General features: G+C 42.1%; 1 protein-coding gene across 1 annotated transcript in view; it reads right to left on the bottom strand.

Annotated features, from left to right (window-relative positions):
* Nucleotides 1-21,121, bottom strand: part of LIX1 (limb and CNS expressed 1) — a 198,072-nt gene that overhangs the window by 88,686 nt on the left and 88,265 nt on the right. Inside the window, exon 3 of the mRNA XM_077289588.1 lies at nucleotides 5,442-5,582. Within this exon, the coding sequence (XP_077145703.1) occupies nucleotides 5,442-5,582 (141 nt within the window). The remainder of the gene's footprint in view (nucleotides 1-5,441; nucleotides 5,583-21,121) is intronic.

A 21,121-nucleotide genomic window follows, 5' to 3' on the forward strand; every position in this document is an offset into this window, starting at 1 on the left:
TATTCCATGATAATTGTAAACAGGCCTAAAAGGCCCCAGGTGCGTGAATGTGTAGATTTTTATGGGTATGCGTTCTAGGGTTAATGGACACAGAATGGACAGATTTTGGCAAGACAAAAGTTTTGTCGCCTGGTCAGATAATGCACCCAATCCTAGTCTACATCCTCACCTGTGCTCAGTAAATGATCGGTTAATTAGTGTGTGTATAAAAAGAAACCCAGCACCCCAGACCTTCACTTGAACTGCAACTTGAGCTCTGACAACATGTGACCCTCAGAACAACGAGATGTGATCGCGTTGTTCCGAGCATCTCCTCTGTCCTCCACCCTGCAGGCCTGGATCCAAGATGGTGCTTTGCAAAATGGCAGATCAGCGATCTGACACTATACAATGATGTCCCACCCTGGGACAAAGTAAAAAAGTTAAGAAAAAAAATTCCTAAATAAAGAAAAAAAAATATTGTTCCAGTTAATACATTTCTTTATGTAAATAAAAAAAAACAATAAAAGTACACATATTTAGTATCACCGCGTCTGTAACGACCCAACCTATAAAACTGTCCCACTAGTTAACCCCTTCAGTGAACACGGTAAAAAAAAAAAAACGAGGCAAAAACAACGCTTTATTCTCATACCGCCAAACAAAAAGTGGAATAACACGCGATCAAAAAGATGGATATAAATTAACATGGTACCGCTGAAAACATCATCTTGTCCCGCAAAAAACGAGTTGCCATACAGTGTCACCAGCGAAAAAATAAAAAAGTTATAGCCCTCAGAATAAAGCGATGCAAAAATAATTATTTTTTCTATGAAATAGTTTTTATTGTATAAAAGCGCCAAAACATTAAAAAAATGATATAAATGAGGTATCACTGTAATCATACTGACCAAAAGAATTAAAATGCTTTATCAATTTTACCAAACGTGGAACCGTATAAACGCCCCCAAAAGAAATTAATGAATTGCTGGTTTTTGTTCATTCTTCCTAACAAAAATCGGAATAAAAAACGATCAAAAAATGTCATGTGCCAAAAAATGATTCCAATAAAAACGTCAACTCGTTCCGCAAAAAACAAGACCTCATATGACTCTGTGGACCAAAATATGGAAAAATTATAGCTCTCAAAATGTGGTAAAGCAAAAACTATTTTTTGCAATAAAAAGTGTCTTTTAGTGTGTGACAACTGCCAAACATAAAAACCCCCCGCTATAAATAGTAAATCAAACCCCCCTTTATCAACGCCTTAGAAATAATAAAATTAAAAAAATGTATTTATTTCTATTTTCCCATTAGGGTTAGGACTAAAGTTAGGGTTTGGATTACATTTACGGTTGGCATTAGGGTTGGGATTAGGAGTGTGTCAGGGTTAGGGGTGTGGTTAGGGTTATGGTTGGGATTAGGGTTAGGGGTGTGTTGGAGTTAGGGGTGTGGTTAGGGTTGGGAGTAGGGTTAGGGGTGTGTTGGGGTTAGGGTTGGAGTTAGAATTGGGGGGTTTCCACTGTTTAGGCTTATCAGGGGCTCTCCAAATGAGACATGGCGTCCGATCTCAATTCCAGCCAATTCTGTGTTAAAAAAGTAAAACAGTTCTCCTTCCCTTCCGAGCTCTCCCATATGCCCAAACAGGGGTTTACCCCAACATATGGGGTATCAGCGTACTGAGGACAAATTGGACAACAACTTTTGGGGTCCAATTTCTCTTGTTACCCTTGTGAAAAAAAAATTGGGGGGCTAAGAAATCATTTTTGTGGGAAAAAAATATTTTTTATTTTCACGGCTCTGCGTTATAAACTATAGTGAAACACTTGGAGGTTCACAGTTCTCACAGAACATCTAGATAAGTTCTTTGGGGGGTCTACTTTCCAAAATGGTGTCACTTGTAGGGGGTTTCCGCTCTTTAGGCACATCAGGGGCTCTCCAAACACGACATGGCGTCCTATCTCAATTCCAGTCAATTTTGCATTGAAAAGTCAAACAGCGCTCCTTCCCTTCTGAGCTCTGCCATGCGCCCAAACAGTGGTTTACCCCCACATATGGGGTGTCAGCGTACTAAGGACAAATTGCACAACAACTTTTGGGGTCCAATTTCTCCTGTTACCCTTGGGAAAATAAAAAAATGGGGGCGAAAAGATCATTTTTATGAAAAAATATGATTTTTATTTTTACGGCTCTATATTACAAACTTCTGTGAAGCACTTGGGGGTTTAAAGTGCTTACCACACATCTAGATAAGTTCCTTAGGGAGTCTACTTTCCAAAATGGTGTAACTTGTGGGGGGTTTCACTGTTTAGGCACATCAGGGGCTCTCCAAAAGCAACATGGCTTCCTAACTCAATTCCAGTCAATTTTGCATTGAAAAGTCAAACGGCGCTCCTTTGCTTCCGAGCTCTGCCATGCGCCCAAACAGTGGTTCCCCCCACATATGGGGTATCTGTGTGCTCAGGACAAATTGTACAACAACTTTTGGGGTCCAATTTCTCCTGTTACCCTTTGTAAAATAAAACAAAGTGGATCTGAAGTAAATTTTTTGTGAAAAAAAGTTAAATGTTCATTTTTTTAAACGTTCCAAAAATTCCTGTGAAACACCTGAAGGGTTAATAAACTTCTTGAATGTGATTTTGAGCACCTTGAGGGGTTCAGTTTTTAGAATGGTGTCACATTTGGGTATTTTCTATTATATAGACCCCTCAAAGTGACTTCAAATGTGATGTGGTCCTTAAAAAAAATGGTGTTGTAAAAATGAGAAATTGCTGGTCAACTTTTAACCCTTATAACTCCCTAACAAAAAAAAATGTTGGTTCCAAAATTGTGCTGATGTAAAGTAGACATGTGGGAAATGTTACTTATTAAGTATTTTGTATGACATATCTCTGTGATTTAAGGGCATGAAAATTCAAATTTGGGAAATTGCTACGTTTTCACAATTTTCGCCAAATTTCAGTTTTTTCACAAATAAACGCAAGTAATGTCAAGGAAATTTTACCACTATCTTGAAGTACAATATGTCTCGAGAAAACAGTGTCAGAATCACTGGGATCCATGCAAGCGTTCCAGAGTTATAACCTCAAAGGGCCAGTGGTCAGAGTTGTAAAAATTGGCCCGGTCATTAACATGCAAACCACCCTTGGGTGTTAAGGGGTTAAAGGGATTTTCCCACGAACAAAAATAATATTTTAATCAATAGATCTTGGAATAATAATAAGTTCCACAACTGGATGTTTTTAAATAAAACGTCCCTGTGCTGAGATAATCTTATAAATGTGCCCCTGTATGTGCTGTGTAATGATTCTATTTGGGAGGTAAAACATATCACTGACTGCTTTTAAACAATGTTTTACTTCAAAGAATGAACAAGCTGTCATCCCATGCTGTAATGTCTGTACACCCCTTTCCTCCCTACGGGCCCAGGAGCTGTGACATGATCAGACCATGTTCCTGTATGGTCAGACACAGCCATTACACAGTACACATCAGAGGCACATTTATAAGATTATCTCAGCACAGGAAAAAAAATTTAAAATACATCCAATTGTGGAAATTATTATTATTCCAAGAACTATTGATTAAAATTAACTTTTTTTTGCGTGGGAAAACCCCTTTAAGGTGAAAATGAGCCCCCGTCACTAACAGGTTAAATCATTCCTGAACAGGGAATACAGCTATAACTGATCACTCTGCGGATAAATTACATTTTTTTTTAAATTGAATGCAAAAAGAGATGATGTCTGTTCTATATCACACACCCGAATTGTTTGTGACATTTTTTAACATTATCTAGATGTATTTTAAAGGAAAAACCATAAACTGAAGGTTTGAGATCACAAAACACATAAAGTGAGGTCCTCTGAGAGAAGAATGGGAAGATTTACAAGTTTAGCAGAAGACCAAGAATATTTTCATGGCACGATCCTGCCTTCGGTTTGTATAACTTCATCAGTGTTTAGGAGACACTCAGTTCTGATCCTATTTGATGATTTATATTTGAGAGAAAGCAGCAAAGTCTGGACGACCTGTTCTGGAGATTAAAACAAAACTATTTCCACCTTGAGAAACGTTCCACAAATAAGAGCAGTGACTGATGTTGGTTCCTTGCGGCTGTTACTTCTTAGGAGAGTAGATTTGTAAAGCACTTTTCACAGTTCTCTGATGAGCAAATTAGAGGTCCTTAGAAACCACAGGAATGCAGACTTAAAGTTTCTTTTTCATACGCACCGCAAAATGTCTATTATATAAACTATTGTAAGGGAGCATTTACAAGGTTAAATCATTGTGCATTACTGCGGTAAATACAGATGAGATTTCTCCTCATCTAACTTACAATCTCATATTTTTTTTTTACTATTGATTCACTTGAAAGGAATCAGAAATGTAGTTTTCCAATCTTTGTGATGGCTAGGAAATGCCATATCTAAAAATGGTTGTCCACTTTATCTTTATCTTAACAAATGTGTTTGGAACATGATTTTGTGGCATCCACTTACTATTATGTAAGTATTACATGTTTTTCTCTTGAACTTGAGCCTCACAGACTTCCCTGTTCTCAAAATGGCTGCTAGTGGAGGAACATATTCCCAGGCTTGTCAATCAGCTGTTCCAAATGAAAACTACTGCTCCTGGGAAAACAGATTTTGAACTGAAGGAGGCTGCTGGACAGTTCTGGTCACATGCTCCTCCACCAGCAACCATTTTGTGTTAGGAACCTAATTTTGTAGCATTAACTTACTATTTTAGTAGTATTACATGTACTCCTCCTAAGCTTGTTCCTCACATACTGCACATCTTTCCTGTTCTCAAAATGGATGCTAGTGGAGGATCATGTGACTAAACTTGTTCATTAGCTTTTCCAAATCAAAACCATTGTCTATGGAAAAGTTGTTTTTTTTTAATTGGAGGAGACTGATGGACAAGTCTGGTCACATGCTGGAGGAGCAGCAGCCATTTTGTGTTGGGGACCTAATTTTGTAGCATTAACTACTACTATTAATATTTTATGATTGGCAATAATTTGTATGTATATAGTGCAGATGAGGCAACACCATCCAGCATGTTACATTTCGTAGCTGACTCAATACATGTGATAATGCAATGATTTAGCTTTACCTACTGAGTGTAGGCCCGCAATTTTGTAAACTCCTCTAAGGCTGGTTGCACAGTACAGATTTCAGTTGACTTAAAAGCGTAATTTAGACCATTTTTGTCAATGAGTGTTACAGCTGCCAACTGCTGACATATATGAACAAAGTTGATTTGACATAGTTTAGTATTTGGCAAAGGTCGTTGTGGTATAACTACGATTTCGCATGGGACTGCAGATTAACAAATTTGGAAAATAATGCAAAAGGTTACTGTGATGCATTTATCACAAATTTAGCCATTCTACACATCTATGTGTTTGTCGAGCTTTGGTGAATGAGCAGCTATGAAGACAGCTTTCGACTTACACTTGTAGAGGAAACAGCTTCTTGAACACTTTTCATGATGAATTCGTGCGTGATTCTCCGGATGGGTAATTCATTGTAAAGGGAGTTGATTAGGGCAACCTTAGCTGCATCTCTCCGTGCTTCTGCTCTACTTGTGCAACACTGAGGAAACAATAAAGACACACAAGATTAACATTAACCTACATGAGTTACTGTGTGGCATGGCATTTAGACATTGTGACCCATATGGTTAAACAAGAGTTGCACAGGGGCCCTAATAAACAGTTTCCGGTACGTTCACACAGGACTTTTTTGCTGCTTTTTTTTGCTGCTTTTTTATGCTAATTTTCAGCTGCTTTTTACAGTACCAGTAAAGCCTATGAGATTTCAGAAATCTCATGCACACACGTTGGTTTTTTGTTTGATCAGTTTTTTCTGCTTTGCTGCTTTTTTTGGACATAGGGCATGTCACTTCTTTCAGCGTTTTTGCTGCGTTTTTGCAGCGTTTTTTCACCCATTGACTTGAATGGGTGATGAAAAAAACGCTGCAAAAACGCTGAAAAAACGCATGTAGCATTATTTGCTGCGTTTTTTGTGCACAAAATCATGGCCAGCAGGAAGGGATCTCACAGCCAAGAGCTTAGGGGTGTGGTTAGTGAGGTGTGAAGAGCCATTGTGAGCCATTATGAGGTGTGAAGAGCCATTGTGAGGTGTCCTGTTTGTGATCTATTGTGTGGGAGTTCCTGGTAGTGAGGTGTGAAGAGCCATTGTGAGGTTGAAGAGCCATTGTGAGGTGTCCTGATTGTGATCTATTGTGAGGGAGTTCCTGGTAGTGAGGTGTGAAGAGCCATTGTGAGCCATTGTGAGGTGTGAAGAGCCATTGTGAGGTGTCCTGATTGTGATCTATTGTGAGGGAGTTCCTGGTAGTAAGGTGTGAAGAGCCATTGTGAGGTGTCCTAGCAGCTGAAAATTGGCATAAAAAAAGCAGCAAAAATCTGCAGCAAAAATCTGCAGCAAAAAAGTCCTGTGTGAACGTACCCAAAAAACGCACCAAAAACGCACCAAAAAAATGCACCTAAATTAGCATAAAAAAAAGCAGCAAAAAAAGCAGCAAAAAAGTCCTGTGTGAACGTACCCTGAGTTAGTTTCACTGATCCATCATTCACAGTCCAAGACAGCAATGTGTGGACCAACTGCAGGTCTACTGACACGAACTCAACAGCCTCATAGGCATACATGAGGCTATTGAATTCGACTCCAGTGGCATGCAAACAGTCCGAATTTTGTGATCAGTACTTGGATTGTGAAGAACAGAAATTTGAAAGTTCAGCATTGCTATAAAAATTTGAACCAATAATACATATATAACAGAAGTAGGTAAGAACTTTTGTAAGGTTGTGACCACAAAATATTTTTAATAATACATGAAAGGGTTGTCTAGATTAGGATAACAATTTAACTATATACCCAATTAGGGCAAAATGAAACTAACCCTACATAGACCAGCCTCTGCTCCCTCCTATCACCTTTGGGGGCAAGGCTTAAGTTCCACAACAGACCGACCTACGTCACTATCTAGCTCTCCCTAGGCTGCGCTGATAGCACCATATTCTGAAAGCAAGCAGAAACTGCCATGTTACTATGACAGGGTATGGCATCACCAGCTACTACACCATAGTATGCAATCTGCAGAAGGGATACTGCATATTACAGTTTTTTTACAACTCACCTAACTACAATTTTTAATCTCTCCCTCTCCTCTGGCATTTTCCCCTCCTCCTTCAAACACTCTATCATTACTCCATTACTAAAAAAACCCACCCTTGACCCATCATGCACAAACAACAACAGACCGGTCTCCAATCTCCCCTTCATCTCAAAACTCCTGGGGCGCCTGATCTACTCCCGCCTTACCCGTTACCTCTCCACTCATTCCCTCCTAGACCCTTCCCAGTCCGGTTTCCGCCCCCTACATTCGACAGAAACTGCACTCATCAAGGTGACCAATGACCTTCTGACAGCAAAATGTAATGGTGACCACTCTCTGCTCATTCTCCTCGACCTCTCTGCAGCTTTCGACACTGTTGACCACCCTCTCCTACTCTCTAGGCTCCAGTCACTAGGCATTAAGGACACTGCTCTCTCCTGGTTCTCCTCCTACTTTTCTGAACGCTCCTTCAGTGTTCTGTTTTCTGGCTCCACTTCATCTCCTCTTCCTCTCACTGTTGGGGTACCTCAGGGCTCAGTCCTTGACCCCCTTCTCTTCTCCCTCTACACAGCCCCAATTGGACAGACCATCAGCAGATTTGGCTTTCAGTACCATCTTTACGCTGATGACACACAACTATACACGTCATCCCCTGACCTTACCCCCGCTGTACTACAGAATGCCACTGACTGTCTGTCTGCAGTTTCCAACATCATGTCCGCTCTCTATCTGAAACTTTACCTCTCCAAAACTGAACTTCTTCTGCTCCCGCCTTCTACTAACCTCCCTAAATCTGACATTTCCCTCTCCGTGGGTGGCACCATAATAACACCCCGGCAGCAGGCGCGCTGTCTGGGTGTTATGTTTGACTCCGATCTCTCCTTCACCTCCCACATACAACCTCTCGCCCGCTCGTGCCGCTTACACCTAAAGAACATCTCCAGAATCCGCCCTTTTCTCACCATGGAGACCTCAAAAACTCTCACTGTCACCCTAATCCACTCCCGCCTGGACTACTGTAACGCTCTACTAATTGGCCTCCCTGTTACTCGACTTTCCCCTCTCCAGTCTATCCTTAATGCGGCAGCTAGGGTCGTCCATCTGGCTAATCGTTACTCGGACGTGTCCGCTCTTCACCAGTCGTTACACTGGCTGCCCATTCATTACAGGATACAATTCAAAGTACTTGTTCTCACCCACAAAGCTCTCCACAGTGCGGCACCCCCATACATCTCCTCCCTCATTTCTGTCTATCGGCCTAGCCGACCACTGCGCTCTGCAAACGACTTTCAACTAACCTCTGCACTAATCCGTACCTCCCACTCCCGACTCCAAGACTTCTCCCGTGCTGCGCCAATCCTCTGGAATGCTCTACCCCAAGATATTAGGACCATCCACAACTTGCATAGTTTTAGGCGCTTGCTCAAAACACATTTGTTCAGAGTTGCCTACCACATTAACTAATCAAAGACATTTTATGTTTGTGTGTGTGTAGCCCATTCACTATCTCCATCTACCCCCCACCCCCTGAAGATGGCTGGACCATCATTGTAAATACACACCTGTACTTTGTATCTCCCCACCTTTACTGTAGATTGTAAGCTCTCACGAGCAGGGTCGTCTTATTTTGTCTTATTTTGCTTTATTACTGTATTGTTAACGTTGTTACCTATGACTGTTGTGTTTGAAACTGTTAAACTGTAAAGCGCTGCGGAATATGTTGGCGCTATATAAAGATTATTATTATTATTATTATTATTGTTTTTTTATCTTTCTCTGCCCTTCTGGGGCAGCTGTAAATCCAGAGATGCCAATCAAAGAAAAAGGGGTTGAAGATAGAACTAAAGAAAGTAGCTGAAAAAGTGCACTGAGTTGGCTGGCCACACGTAGGGTTCACTGAGCACCTCATTAACATATTTGAATAAAAATGATTTCTGGTAAACAACAACAAATGTGGATACCATAGGTAGGATTTGTATTAGGGCTATGTCCCCTACAAGGTGCAGTCATTTGGTGCTGAGAGACTCCCCTTAAATTCACCTCTCTGTTGAGGAGATAATAGCAATCAAGGTATTTGGCACCTAATGAATTAACATTTTTAAAGTCCAAGTGTATGTTATCAGTGTTTTCACAAACGGACATAAGAACAAGCCCTCACCATTGCTTAGAGTAGATTTCTCCCTGATTTCCTGCCTTAACCTCCTGCATAAGAAACAAATGTAATACAGTGAAACCCTGAAAACAGGTGAGCTGACTACTTTGTTGTTGGGTAACCTACTGCAAGACTCAGTGTCAGGGAGGGGCAGCACAGCTGAGTTTAGATGTGTCACATTACAAACCTTTCTATCAGCTTTCCTTATTACTGAGTGTGTCAGTAATCGCACTTATGTCTGCTGTGCTCAAGCAATCTGTAATTGCTCTGCAGTGAGATCATGGCTGTCATTATGTCTCACACAGGAGCATCCTGCCTGTTCTGGATTACTCCTTTGTGAGATATGATGACTCCCTGCTCTGATCTTATAACAGAGTGAGTACAAATTCAGTACAACAGACATAAGTGTGATCAGTGTCAGACTGCAGAACATTGGACCCACCGGAGGATTTGATTCTGAGTGCCCACCTTTCTCCCCCGCTGAAGAACCCCATAGCAAATGCAAGGTTTGCCCTATGAACTCTCCTGAAGGAGAAGCCAGGGTGCAACTGAGGATTTTCTGGTTCTCTGGTAGGCCAGTCCAACCCTGAGTGTGATTGCTGACACATCTGAGGACACGTGTAAGATGGTGATTGGAGGATCTTGCACCCACCTGAGGAGTGCTCTGTTGTTTTACAGTGTGTGAATGTTTTTTAAACTGCAGTATGGTGGTACATTTATAGGTCACCAGACAGTAGTGTTAATTTAATAGTCATCTTTGTGGCACAGTCTCTGTGGGGTTCGTATACAGGGTTAATTGTAGGTCCGACCAATACTGGGGATCGTGGGTTAGTGACAGTAATAGGAAGTTCAGGCAGTTAAGTATTAAGTGTTAGCAAGGAAAGAAGTACAGGTTAACCTCAGAAAAGAAAAAGATCATTGTTAGGTGTTTGTGGGAATCAGTGAAAAAGGAAGAAAGTGTCCTCAACAAAACTTAATTAGCAGCGGTGTTCTACCTGCCACAGTCAAGTTGGGGGACCTGCGGTGAGAGAAGAGAGGAACATCTCTAAGAGACTTGGTGGAAACGGCCCTAGTGCTGGACAGGCTTGAGACCTGCAGTCAGTGAGACAATGTCAGCGGGTCTGGGCACGTATAGGATGAAGATAGTGGGAGAATCTACTTTACTTCTGTTCCCAATTAAAGATTGGTCAGAGTGCAGTTCAGGGCGAAACATTTTGACCCGGGTGGCACTACACTAGTAATATGGAGATCCCTTGCTTAAACTGAACTGTCAACAACGTTTAAGTATTGTGCCGTTGCTAATAACCATAAAGAACACGACTCTGGTGCAGAAGTGTAATTCCTGCTATTCTTTGTGTGCCGGTTGTTTGACTAGTAAAATGGACTTTGTTTTTAACAAAGGATCTTGTTTTTCTGTAATGTGCCGGGGTGTCGTACTTATGACACTCGAGTAAAACACTAAGGTGGAACAATAGAAGGTCACCAACATAGTATTTAAACCCAAATAGGGTATAATCAGTACAGAGAAACTGGGACCAAAAGCAGGAACATATAGGACCACTGCCTTAAATTAATCAAAAGACCAAAGGAAAAAGAAGCAGCATACAGTCCGGATAAATATGTAAACAAACTTTATTAACAATTATTACAAGTTTAAAATGAACAGAGGGGGATGGTCCCCGTGCTGTACTCAGCACGCACCTACAAGAGCAGGGGATATGTGCCTGTAGTATACATATGTCCACATTATAACCAAGGCTAGTATAGCAGAGGATTAAAGTGACTGTGCATAGGATTCAAAAAAAAGCCTGCATTGGACACACAGGTCCATGAAATTAGCTAACAAGCACATTTCATACTAAGTATATAATATATTATACATACCAGGTAATGTGGAAACAAGTCACGGCGTGGATTGGCACTGTACCCCTGTATCCCCCGACGCGCGTTTCGGCTATCGCCTTTCTCAAGGGCCCTTGAGAAAGGCGATAGCCCTTGAGAAAGGCGATAGCCCTTGAGAAAGGCGATAGCCGAAACACGCGTCGGGGGATACAGGGGTACAGTGCCAATCCACGCCGTGACTTGTTTCCACATTACCTGGTATGTATAATATATTATATACTTAGTATGAAATGTGCTTGTTAGCTAATTTCATGGACCTGTGTGTCCAATGCAGGCTTTTTTTTGAATCCTATGCACAGTCACTTTAATCCTCTGCTATACTAGCCTTGGTTATAATGTGGACATATGTATACTACAGGCACATATCCCCTGCTCTTGTAGGTGCGTGCTGAGTACAGCACGGGGACCATCCCCCTCTGTTCATTTTAAACTTGTAATAATTGTTAATAAAGTTTGTTTACATATTTATCTGGACTGTATGCTGCTTCTTTTTCCTTTGGTCTTTTGATTATGACACTCGACTACGGCTACCACCCCAGATACGTTTACACAGACAGTGTATAGGAGGGACAGTACAGCAGATCTGATAATGCTATGAGAGGAGGAGAGCTGATAGAAGGGTTTGTAATGTGAAACAGTTAAACTCAATTATGCAGCCCCTTGTCCCGCAAGGACCTTAGCTAAAAGGTGTTACTCATCTGTCCTTTCTAGTCATGCAAAAGGTTGGACCAGGAGATCAGACTGTATGTCATATGTTTTATACACTCAAAAATCTGCATTAAGCTATGGTGAGGGCCTGCTTTTCTGTCTTTTTGAGTATTGCGGCCTGCTTATGATGGGTCAACATTATACAGGGAGAAGAACACGCCCCAAGTGAAAACTGTTTGATAACGTCGTAATGTCATGCATGCCCTGGGAGAGCCAATGCTAACAATGTGAGTATAAGTGTTATTTCACTGCTCAAAAAAATAAAGGGAACACTTAAACAACACAATGTAACTCCAAGTCAATCACACTTCTGTGGAATCAATCTGTACAGTTATGAAGCAACACTGATGGAAGCTCAATTTCTCCTGCTGTTGTGCAATTTGGACCAGACAACAAGTATATATTATAGCAATACAACCCCTATAAAGGAGTAATTCTGCAGGTAGTGACCACAGACCATTTCTCTGTTTTCATCCTTTTTGGCTGTTGATTTGGTCACTTTTGCATTTTGTCATTGTTCTCACACCTAGAAGTACAGTAGCATGATGCGGTGTCTACTGTACAACCCACAGAAGTTGCTCAGGTAGTGCCGCCCATCCAGGGTGGCACATCAATGTGAGCTGTTGCAAGAAGGGTAGCTGTTTCTGTCAGCATTGTGTCCAGACCATGGAACAGATACCAGGAGACAGGCCAGTGCACCAGGCAACATGGAGGGTGCCGTAGGAGGGCAACAACTCAGCAGTAGGACCACTAAGTCCTCCTTTGTGCAAGGAGGAAAAGAAGGATCAGTGCCAGAGCCCTGCAAAATTATCTCCAGCTGGCCACTAACATCCATGTGTCTGATCAAACTGTCAGAAACAGACTCCATGAGTGTGGTATGAGGGCCTAATGCCCAGAAGTGTGTGTTATGCTTACAGTCCAACATCGTGCAGGGCGATTGGCATTTGCCAGAGAACACCAAGATTGTCAGATTTCGACATTGGTACTCTGTGCTCTTTATAGATGAGAGCAGGTTCACACTGAGCACATGTGACAGAGTCTGAAGACACTTGGAGAATGTTCTGTTGCAACATCCTCCAGCATGACCGGTTTGGCAGTGGGTCAGTAATGGTGTGGGGAGGCATTTCTTTGGAGGGCCGCACAGCCCTCCATGTGCTAGCGAGAGGTACCCTGACTGCCATTAGGTACCAGGGTGAGATTCTCAGACCCATTGTGAGACCAAATGTAGGTGCAGTGGGCCCTGGGTTCCTCCTGATGCATGACAATGCTAGGCCTCATGTGGCGGAAGTGTATCTGCAGTTCCTGCATGATGAAGGCATTGATGTTATAGACTGGCCTTCCCATTCTTCAGACCTGAATCCAATCGAGCAAATCTGGGACATTATGTCTCGCTCTATCCATCAATGCCACATAGCACAACATACTGTCCAAGACTTGAATGATGCCTTAATATGACGGGGATCTCTCAGGAGAACATTTGCCACCTCATCAGGACCATGCCCAGGCGTTGTAAGGAGATCATACAGGCACGTGAAGACCATACGCATTACAGAGCATCATTTCCTTGTCTTGAAGCATTTCCACTGCAGATGGATCAGCCTGTAATTTGATTTTCCACTTTGATTTTGAGTATCATTCCAAATCCAGACCTCCATGTGATATACATTTTGATTTACATTGATCAATTTTATGTTTTATGGTTCTCAACGCATTCCACTATGTAATTAATACATTTTTCCAACTGGAATATTTCATTCAGTGATATCTATGATGTGCTATTTTAGTCTTCCCTTTTTTTTTGAGCAGTGAATTTTGCTGGGGGAAAACATAGTGGTTGAGAAGATGTTGTCCAAATAATAAACAACCCCTTTAAGGTTTTACTCAAGTAGATTGCATTCTTATGTCCTGATTGGTTGGTTATTTGGTCCACTTGCTAATAGGCCATTTAACCATAGCTTTTTACCAATGACACAGTTGATTGAGCATTAGTTCTGTACTTATTGGTTGAGGCCAAATGTAAACTATTTCCAAATGGCTGCAATTGTAGTACATTATCCCATTGATGGATTAATGGAAAGAAATAAGAAAAGAGCTGTATTGCTAAAAAGAATTTTGGGCCGAATTCATAAAGACTAGCATTTTGTACACCAGTTGTGATGAACTGTTCACTGCAGTAAGATGCACCAAATTCATTGAAAAGCATGCAACTCTTAATGAATGTGGAACATCTTTCAACTGTGGTGCGCCACTGCCAGTGAAGTTATTCTAGTCAGTGACTGAAGTACATCTCTAGCGTATTTTACACGGTTTTTAATTATGAATTATTTCACTTGGTTATATCACTTGGTGATGCTTGTTTTGCCCGAGCTACACTCACTTTTCTAATTTAGCAGAGCTGTCTGTGAGCGGCGTAAAAATGCCAAAAGTTGTGAAATCGGTTTTAAAAATTGTGGCAAACACATGGAAAATCAGACCCTTTGTATCTATAGGCTCTAATGATATTTCTGGCCATGAGCACATTACAACAAGACCACTTGATTTATGATATGACATATGCTAGGTAAGTATGGTTTTGCATACAGAAGTAGAAACGTGTGCCTCATATTTTACACTATTACTCCATTTCCACCTTGACTTCCTTTTCATTTGCTTTGAACTTTACACGCTCGTCCTATTTCCTCCCTTTATGTTATGGATCTCTTCCCTCACTCCTCTTCATATCAGCATATAAGACACATTCCAAATATTGCTCAGGTTATTGCTTTCAGATCTGCAGATTCTCCAGCTGTTGACACATGATACTAATCACTATATACAATATCTTGACCCGGGACCTGCACTCAACATGTTGAGTTTCAAAATCAGGGCTGATTTTTTTCTTACCTCTGGTCCTTTGATCTAGTGACAAAGTATGAATTCTCTCATTTTGCTGAGTAGGACGTGCCTTGTTGATGAATTTATTTGATACATATTGATCTGGTTTATGATGTTGAACTTTAATGAAAACCATTCATAACGTTTCTATCCCAAACAAATATTATTTAAGGATGAACCTGTGATACTATACTAGCTGGAAGACAACCAAACCCGTTACTTTATAGTCTGAGAGAGAGAAAAAATAATGTGGCTGGACATATACATGACCGGCACATTTAGTCATTGCATTTAGAATGTAATGAAATATGACATATTGAGACAAAAATATATTATTTTATGTTTTTATTGACGGGGTTGTCCAGCTCTATTAGAGTGAAAATGAATGACCAGGAATATTCTTCAATATGGACTGGTGGCCATTAATTTGGTAGAATGCAGCCTATGGTTTTCAAACCTCGGACAACTCCTTTCAATGTTTCAGAACAGAAACAGAAGAGTAGTTAACTATCATTTTTATTAATAATTTTTATTTCTATAGCACCAAAATATTCCGCAGCACATTACAATTTAGATTAATTAGCTAGGAATTACAATAAAGAGATTCTCCAGGTACATAACAGACATATACTATTCATGGCCTATCTTTTGGATGTGGCATCAAAGCAATATTGGTGAGGTCTGGCATCTAGCCCCTCCAGTTATCAGCTGTTATGAGCTCCAGTAGCCACCGCATGTATACACTAAATGGAGGTGCGCTGCGCAGAAATGCAATTCAGCTTCTATTCTCTTCAGTAGGAGTATTTGTTACACTGATCATATGGTAGACTTAAAGGGAACCTTTCACCAGAAAAAATACTATTAACCTGCAGATATGGGGTTAATCTGCAGGCAATAGCGTTAATAATGTGCCCAGGGCTCGCACTTAGCTGAACACTGCGAGTAGAAAATGAACTTTATACTCAGCCGGCAGTGTTCCAGTTTCAGTCACAGGGGCGGCGCTGCAGTAACCGCACTCAGGGCTGCCACAAGGTATTTCAGGGTCCCATACTGACAAAATTTTGGGGCCCCCTTGGGACTCCACCCAGGCTCCACCCCATCTCCGCCTCCAACTCTCAAACCTTTCACAGTCCTATCACCCACTCAGAAAAACTCCACATCTACACCACATCCTCATCAATCACACATTAACAGATTCCATCTAACACCAGATCACATACATACCCAGCAGCTTTTGTTTTGGCTAAAAGATTTTTTGAAGCCGCCACCACGATAAGGTAGACACTTTTGGCAGGGCCGTAGTCTACTCTAACCTATTAAATATTTGTTAAAATATCCAACACTCTTTTTAGGTATATTTCTATTTATGTTTCTTTAAGGGAATGTGTCAAATATATTTTAAAAATGAACAATAATACCACATATAAGGGACAAATACTGCCACATCATGACCAGACCACATATTACCACCACATAGTGACCTATAATACCACATACAAGGCACAAATACCGCTACACTGTGACCAGACCACATTATCATCACAGTGACTGAATAATACCACATATAAAGGGACAAATACCACCACACCATGACAAGACCTCATATTATCACCACATAGTTACCGAATAATACCACATACAAGGGACAAATACGGACACACCATGACCAAACCACATATACCACATAGTGACCGAATACTACAATACTGATCATTAATTAAAAAAAACCCACAATACTAATTTTACCATAAGTGCCATTATACACAGCAGCTTTGTATATAGTACACAGTGTATAGTGTCAGGAGTGTCATCAGTGTACACGTAATACAGTGATCACCAGTGACATTATACACAGGAGCTCTGTATATAGTGTCAGTGTACAGGTAATACAGTGATCACCGGTGACATACACAGGAGCTCTGTATATAATGTAAAATGTACAGTTAATACAGTGATCACCAGTGACAATATACACAGGAGCTCTGTATATAGTCTATAGTGTACAGGTAATACAGTGATCACCAGGGACATTATACACAGGAGCTCTGTATATAGTATCAGTGTACGGGTAATACAGTGATCACTGTTGACATTATATACATGAGCTCTGTATATAGTGTCAGTGTACAGGTAATTGTTATGATCCTTAGTGGTTGAGGATCACAAATTACTCCAGCTAAGTAACAAACATAGGACAAGCTCTAGGGAGGTGGCAAACTGGACTGACCGCAAATCTGAACCTATCCAAACACACTAGAAGTAGCCGGTGAACGTGCCTAAAAAATCCTAGATGTCTCGAGCCAGCCTGAGGAACTAACTACCCCTAGAGAGAAAGAAAGACCTCTCTTGCCTCCAGAGAAATAATCCCCAAAGATATAGAAGCCCCCAACAGATAATAACGGTGAGGTAAGAGGAAGGCACATACACAGGGGTGAAAGCAGATTCAGCAAATGAGGCCCACTAATACTAGATAGCAGAAAATAGAACAGGGAATCTATGCGGTCAGTAAAAAACCCTTACAAAATATCCACACTGAGAGTTCAAGAACCCCCACACCAACTCACGGTGTGGGGGGAGAAACTCAGTCCCCTAGAGCAACCAGCAAGCGAGGAAATCACATTTTAGTGAGCTGGATTAAAAACATAGTGAACACTGATAATCAAAAAATGATCAAACAAAAACTTAGCTTGTCTTGGAGAGACTGGGAGCAAGGTAGACACAAGGAATCTGAAGAGCACTGAATACATTGATCGCAGGCAAGGAACTGAGTCTCCAGGTGAGCTAAATAGGAAACCAACCAAGGATAACGAACCAGCTGATGCAGCCAACCTGCAGAAAGACAACACTACACAGTACCGCTTGCGACCACTAGAGGGAGCCCAAAAACAGAATTCACAACAGTACCCCCCCCTTGAGGAGGGGTCACCGAACCCTCATCAAGACCCCCAGGGCGATCAGGATGAGCCGCGTGGAAGGCACGAACCAAATCGGCCGCATGAACGTCAGAGGCGACAACCCAGGAATTATCCTCCTGACCATAGCCCTTCCACTTAACCAAATACTGAAGCCTCCGTCTAGAGATACGAGAATCCAAAATCTTCTCCACCACGTACTCCAATTCGCCCTCGACCAGCACCGGAGCAGGAGGCTCAACAGAAGGAACCACAGGTACCACATACCTCCGCAACAAAGACCTATGGAACACATTATGAATGGCAAACGATGCTGGGAGATCCAAACGAAAAGACACCGGGTTAAGGATTTCCAAGATCTTAAAAGGACCGATGAAGCGAGGCTTGAATTTAGGAGAGGAGACCTTCATAGGAACATACCGAGAAGACAGCCACACCAAATCCCCAACACGAAGTCGGGGAAACACACCGCGGCGGCGGTTGGCAAAGCGCTGAGCCTTCTCCTGTGACAACCTCAAATTGTCCATCACATGGTTCCAAATCTGCTGCAACCTATCCACCACAGAATCCACCCCAGGACAGTCAGAAGGCTCAACCTGACCCGAGGAAAAACGAGGATGGAAACCAGAATTGCAGAAAAAAGGCGAAACCAAAGTAGCAGAACTAGCCCGATTATTAAGGGCAAACTCGGCCAATGGCAAAAAAGTCACCCAATCATCCTGATCAGCAGAAACAAAACATCTCAAATAAGTTTCCAACGTCTGATTAGTTCGCTCGGTTTGGCCATTAGTCTGAGGATGGAAGGCCGACGAAAAAGACAAATCAATGCCCATCTTAGCACAAAAAGTCCGCCAAAACCTGGACACAAACTGGGATCCTCTATCAGACACAATATTTTCAGGAATGCCGTGCAAGCGAACCACATTCTGAAAAAATAGAGGAACCAAATCGGAGGAAGAAGGCAACTTAGGCAAGGGCACCAAATGGACCATCTTGGAAAAACGATCACACACCACCCAGATGACAGACATTTTCTGAGATACTGGAAGATCCGAAATAAAATCCATGGAAATGTGCGTCCAAGGCCTTTTCGGAACAGGCAAAGGCAAAAGCAAACCGCTGGCACGAGAACAGCAAGGCTTAGCCCGAGCACAAATCCCACAAGACTGCACAAAGGAATGCACATCCCGCGACAAGGAAGGCCACCAGAAGGACCTAGCCACCAAATCTCTGGTACCAAAAATCCCAGGATGACCCGCCAACACCGAAGAATGAACCTTGGAAATAACTCTGCTGGTCCATCTATCCGGGACAAACAGTCTCTCTGGTGGACAACGGTCAGGTCTATCCGCCTGAAATTTCTGCAGCACTCGTCGCAAATCTGGGGAAATGGCAGACAAAATCACTCCCTCTCTGAGAATACCAGCCGGCTCAGAAACTCCTGGAGAGTCAGGCACAAAACTCCTAGAAAGTGCATCAGCTTTCACGTTCTTCGAACCAGGCAGGTATGAGACCACGAAGTTGAAACGGGAGGAAAAACAACGACCAACGAGCCTGTCTAGGATTCAGGCGCTTGGCAGATTCAAGGTAAATCAGATTTTTGTGATCAGTCAAGACCACCACACGATGCTTAGCTCCTTCGAGCCAATGTCGCCACTCCTCAAATGCCCACTTCATAGCCAACAATTCCCGATTACCAACATCATAATTCCGCTCGGCAGGCGAAAACTTTCTTGAAAAGAAAGCACATGGCTTCATCACAGAGCCATCAGAGCTTCTCTGCGACAAAACAGCCCCTGCTCCAATCTCAGAAGCATCAACCTCGACCTGGAAGGGGAGAGAGACATCTGGCTGACATAAGACTGGAGCTGAAGAAAACCGGTGCTTCAGCTCCCGAAAGGCCTCCACGGCCGCAGGAGACCAATTAGTCACATCAGAACCCTTCTTGGTCAAATCCGTCAAAGGTTTAACCACGCTAGAAAAATTAGTGATGAAACGACGGTAAAAATTAGCAAAACCCAAGAACTTCTGAAGACTCTTAACAGACGTGGGCTGAGTCCAGTCATGAATAGCCTGGACCTTGACTGGGTCCATCTCCACAGTAGGAGAAAAAATAAAACCCAAAAAGGAGACCTTCTGTACTCCGAAGAGGCATTTTGAGCCCTTCACAAATAAAGCATTAGCACGCAGGACCTGAAACACCATCCTGACCTGCTTCACATGGGACTCCCAATCATCAGAAAAGACCAAAATGTCATCCAGATAAACAATCATAAATTTATCCAGATATTCTCGGAAGATGTCATGCATGAAGGACTGAAACACAGAAGGAGCATTAGAGAGTCCAAAAGGCATCACCAAGTACTGAAAATGGCCTTCGGGCGTATTAAATGCTGTTTTCCATTCATCTCCCTGCTTAATGCGCACAAGGTTATATGCACCACGGAGATCTATCTTGGTGAACCAACTGGCACCCTTAATCCGAGCAAACAAATCAGACAATAGTGGCAAAGGAAACTGAAATTTGACTGTGATTTTATTCAGAAGACGATAATCTATACAAGGTCTCAAAGAACCGTCCTTCTTGGCCACAAAAAAAAATCCTGCACCAAGAGGGGAAGAGGATGGGCGAATATGTCCCTTCTCCAAAGACTCCTTTATATAACTCCGCATCGCGGCATGCTCTGGTATAGACAAATTAAATAGTCGTCCCTTAGGGAATTTACTACCAGGAATTAAATTTATAGCACAGTCACAATCCCTATGAGAAGGCAGGGCACATGACCTGGGCTCATCAAATTCATCCTGGTAGTCAGACAAAAACTCAGGGACCTCAGAAGGAGTAGAAGAAGCAATAGACACCAACGGAGTATCGCCATGAATTCCCTGACAACCCCAACTTGACACAGACATAGCTTTCCAATCTAAAACTGGATTATGAGCTTGCAGCCATGGCAGACCCAAAACGACAACATCATGCAAATTATGCAGAACGAGAAAGCGAATCACCTCCTGATGTACGGGAGTCATGCACATGGTCATTTGCGTCCAATACTGGGGCTTATTCTCAGCCAATGGCGTAGCATCAATTCCCCTCAGAGGAATAGGAAATTCCAAAGGCTCCAGGACAAAACCACAGCGCCTGGCAAACGACAAATCCATCAGATTCAGGGCAGCACCCGAATCCACAAAAGCCATAACCGGGTAGGACGATAAAGAACAAATCAAAGTAACAGACAAAATAAATTTAGGCTGTATAGTACCAATGGTGACAGGTTTAGCAATTTTTTTTTTAAGCGTTTAGAGCATGCTGAGATAACATGAGTAGAATCACCACAGTAAAAGCACAACCCATTTTGACGTCTATGACTTTGACGCTCAATTCTGGTCAGAGTTCGGTCACATTGCATAGACTCAGGTCTCTGTTCAGAAAATACCGCCAAAG

Source organism: Ranitomeya variabilis, chromosome 1, assembly GCF_051348905.1.
Source record: "Ranitomeya variabilis isolate aRanVar5 chromosome 1, aRanVar5.hap1, whole genome shotgun sequence".
Taxonomy (NCBI): domain Eukaryota; kingdom Metazoa; phylum Chordata; class Amphibia; order Anura; family Dendrobatidae; genus Ranitomeya; species Ranitomeya variabilis.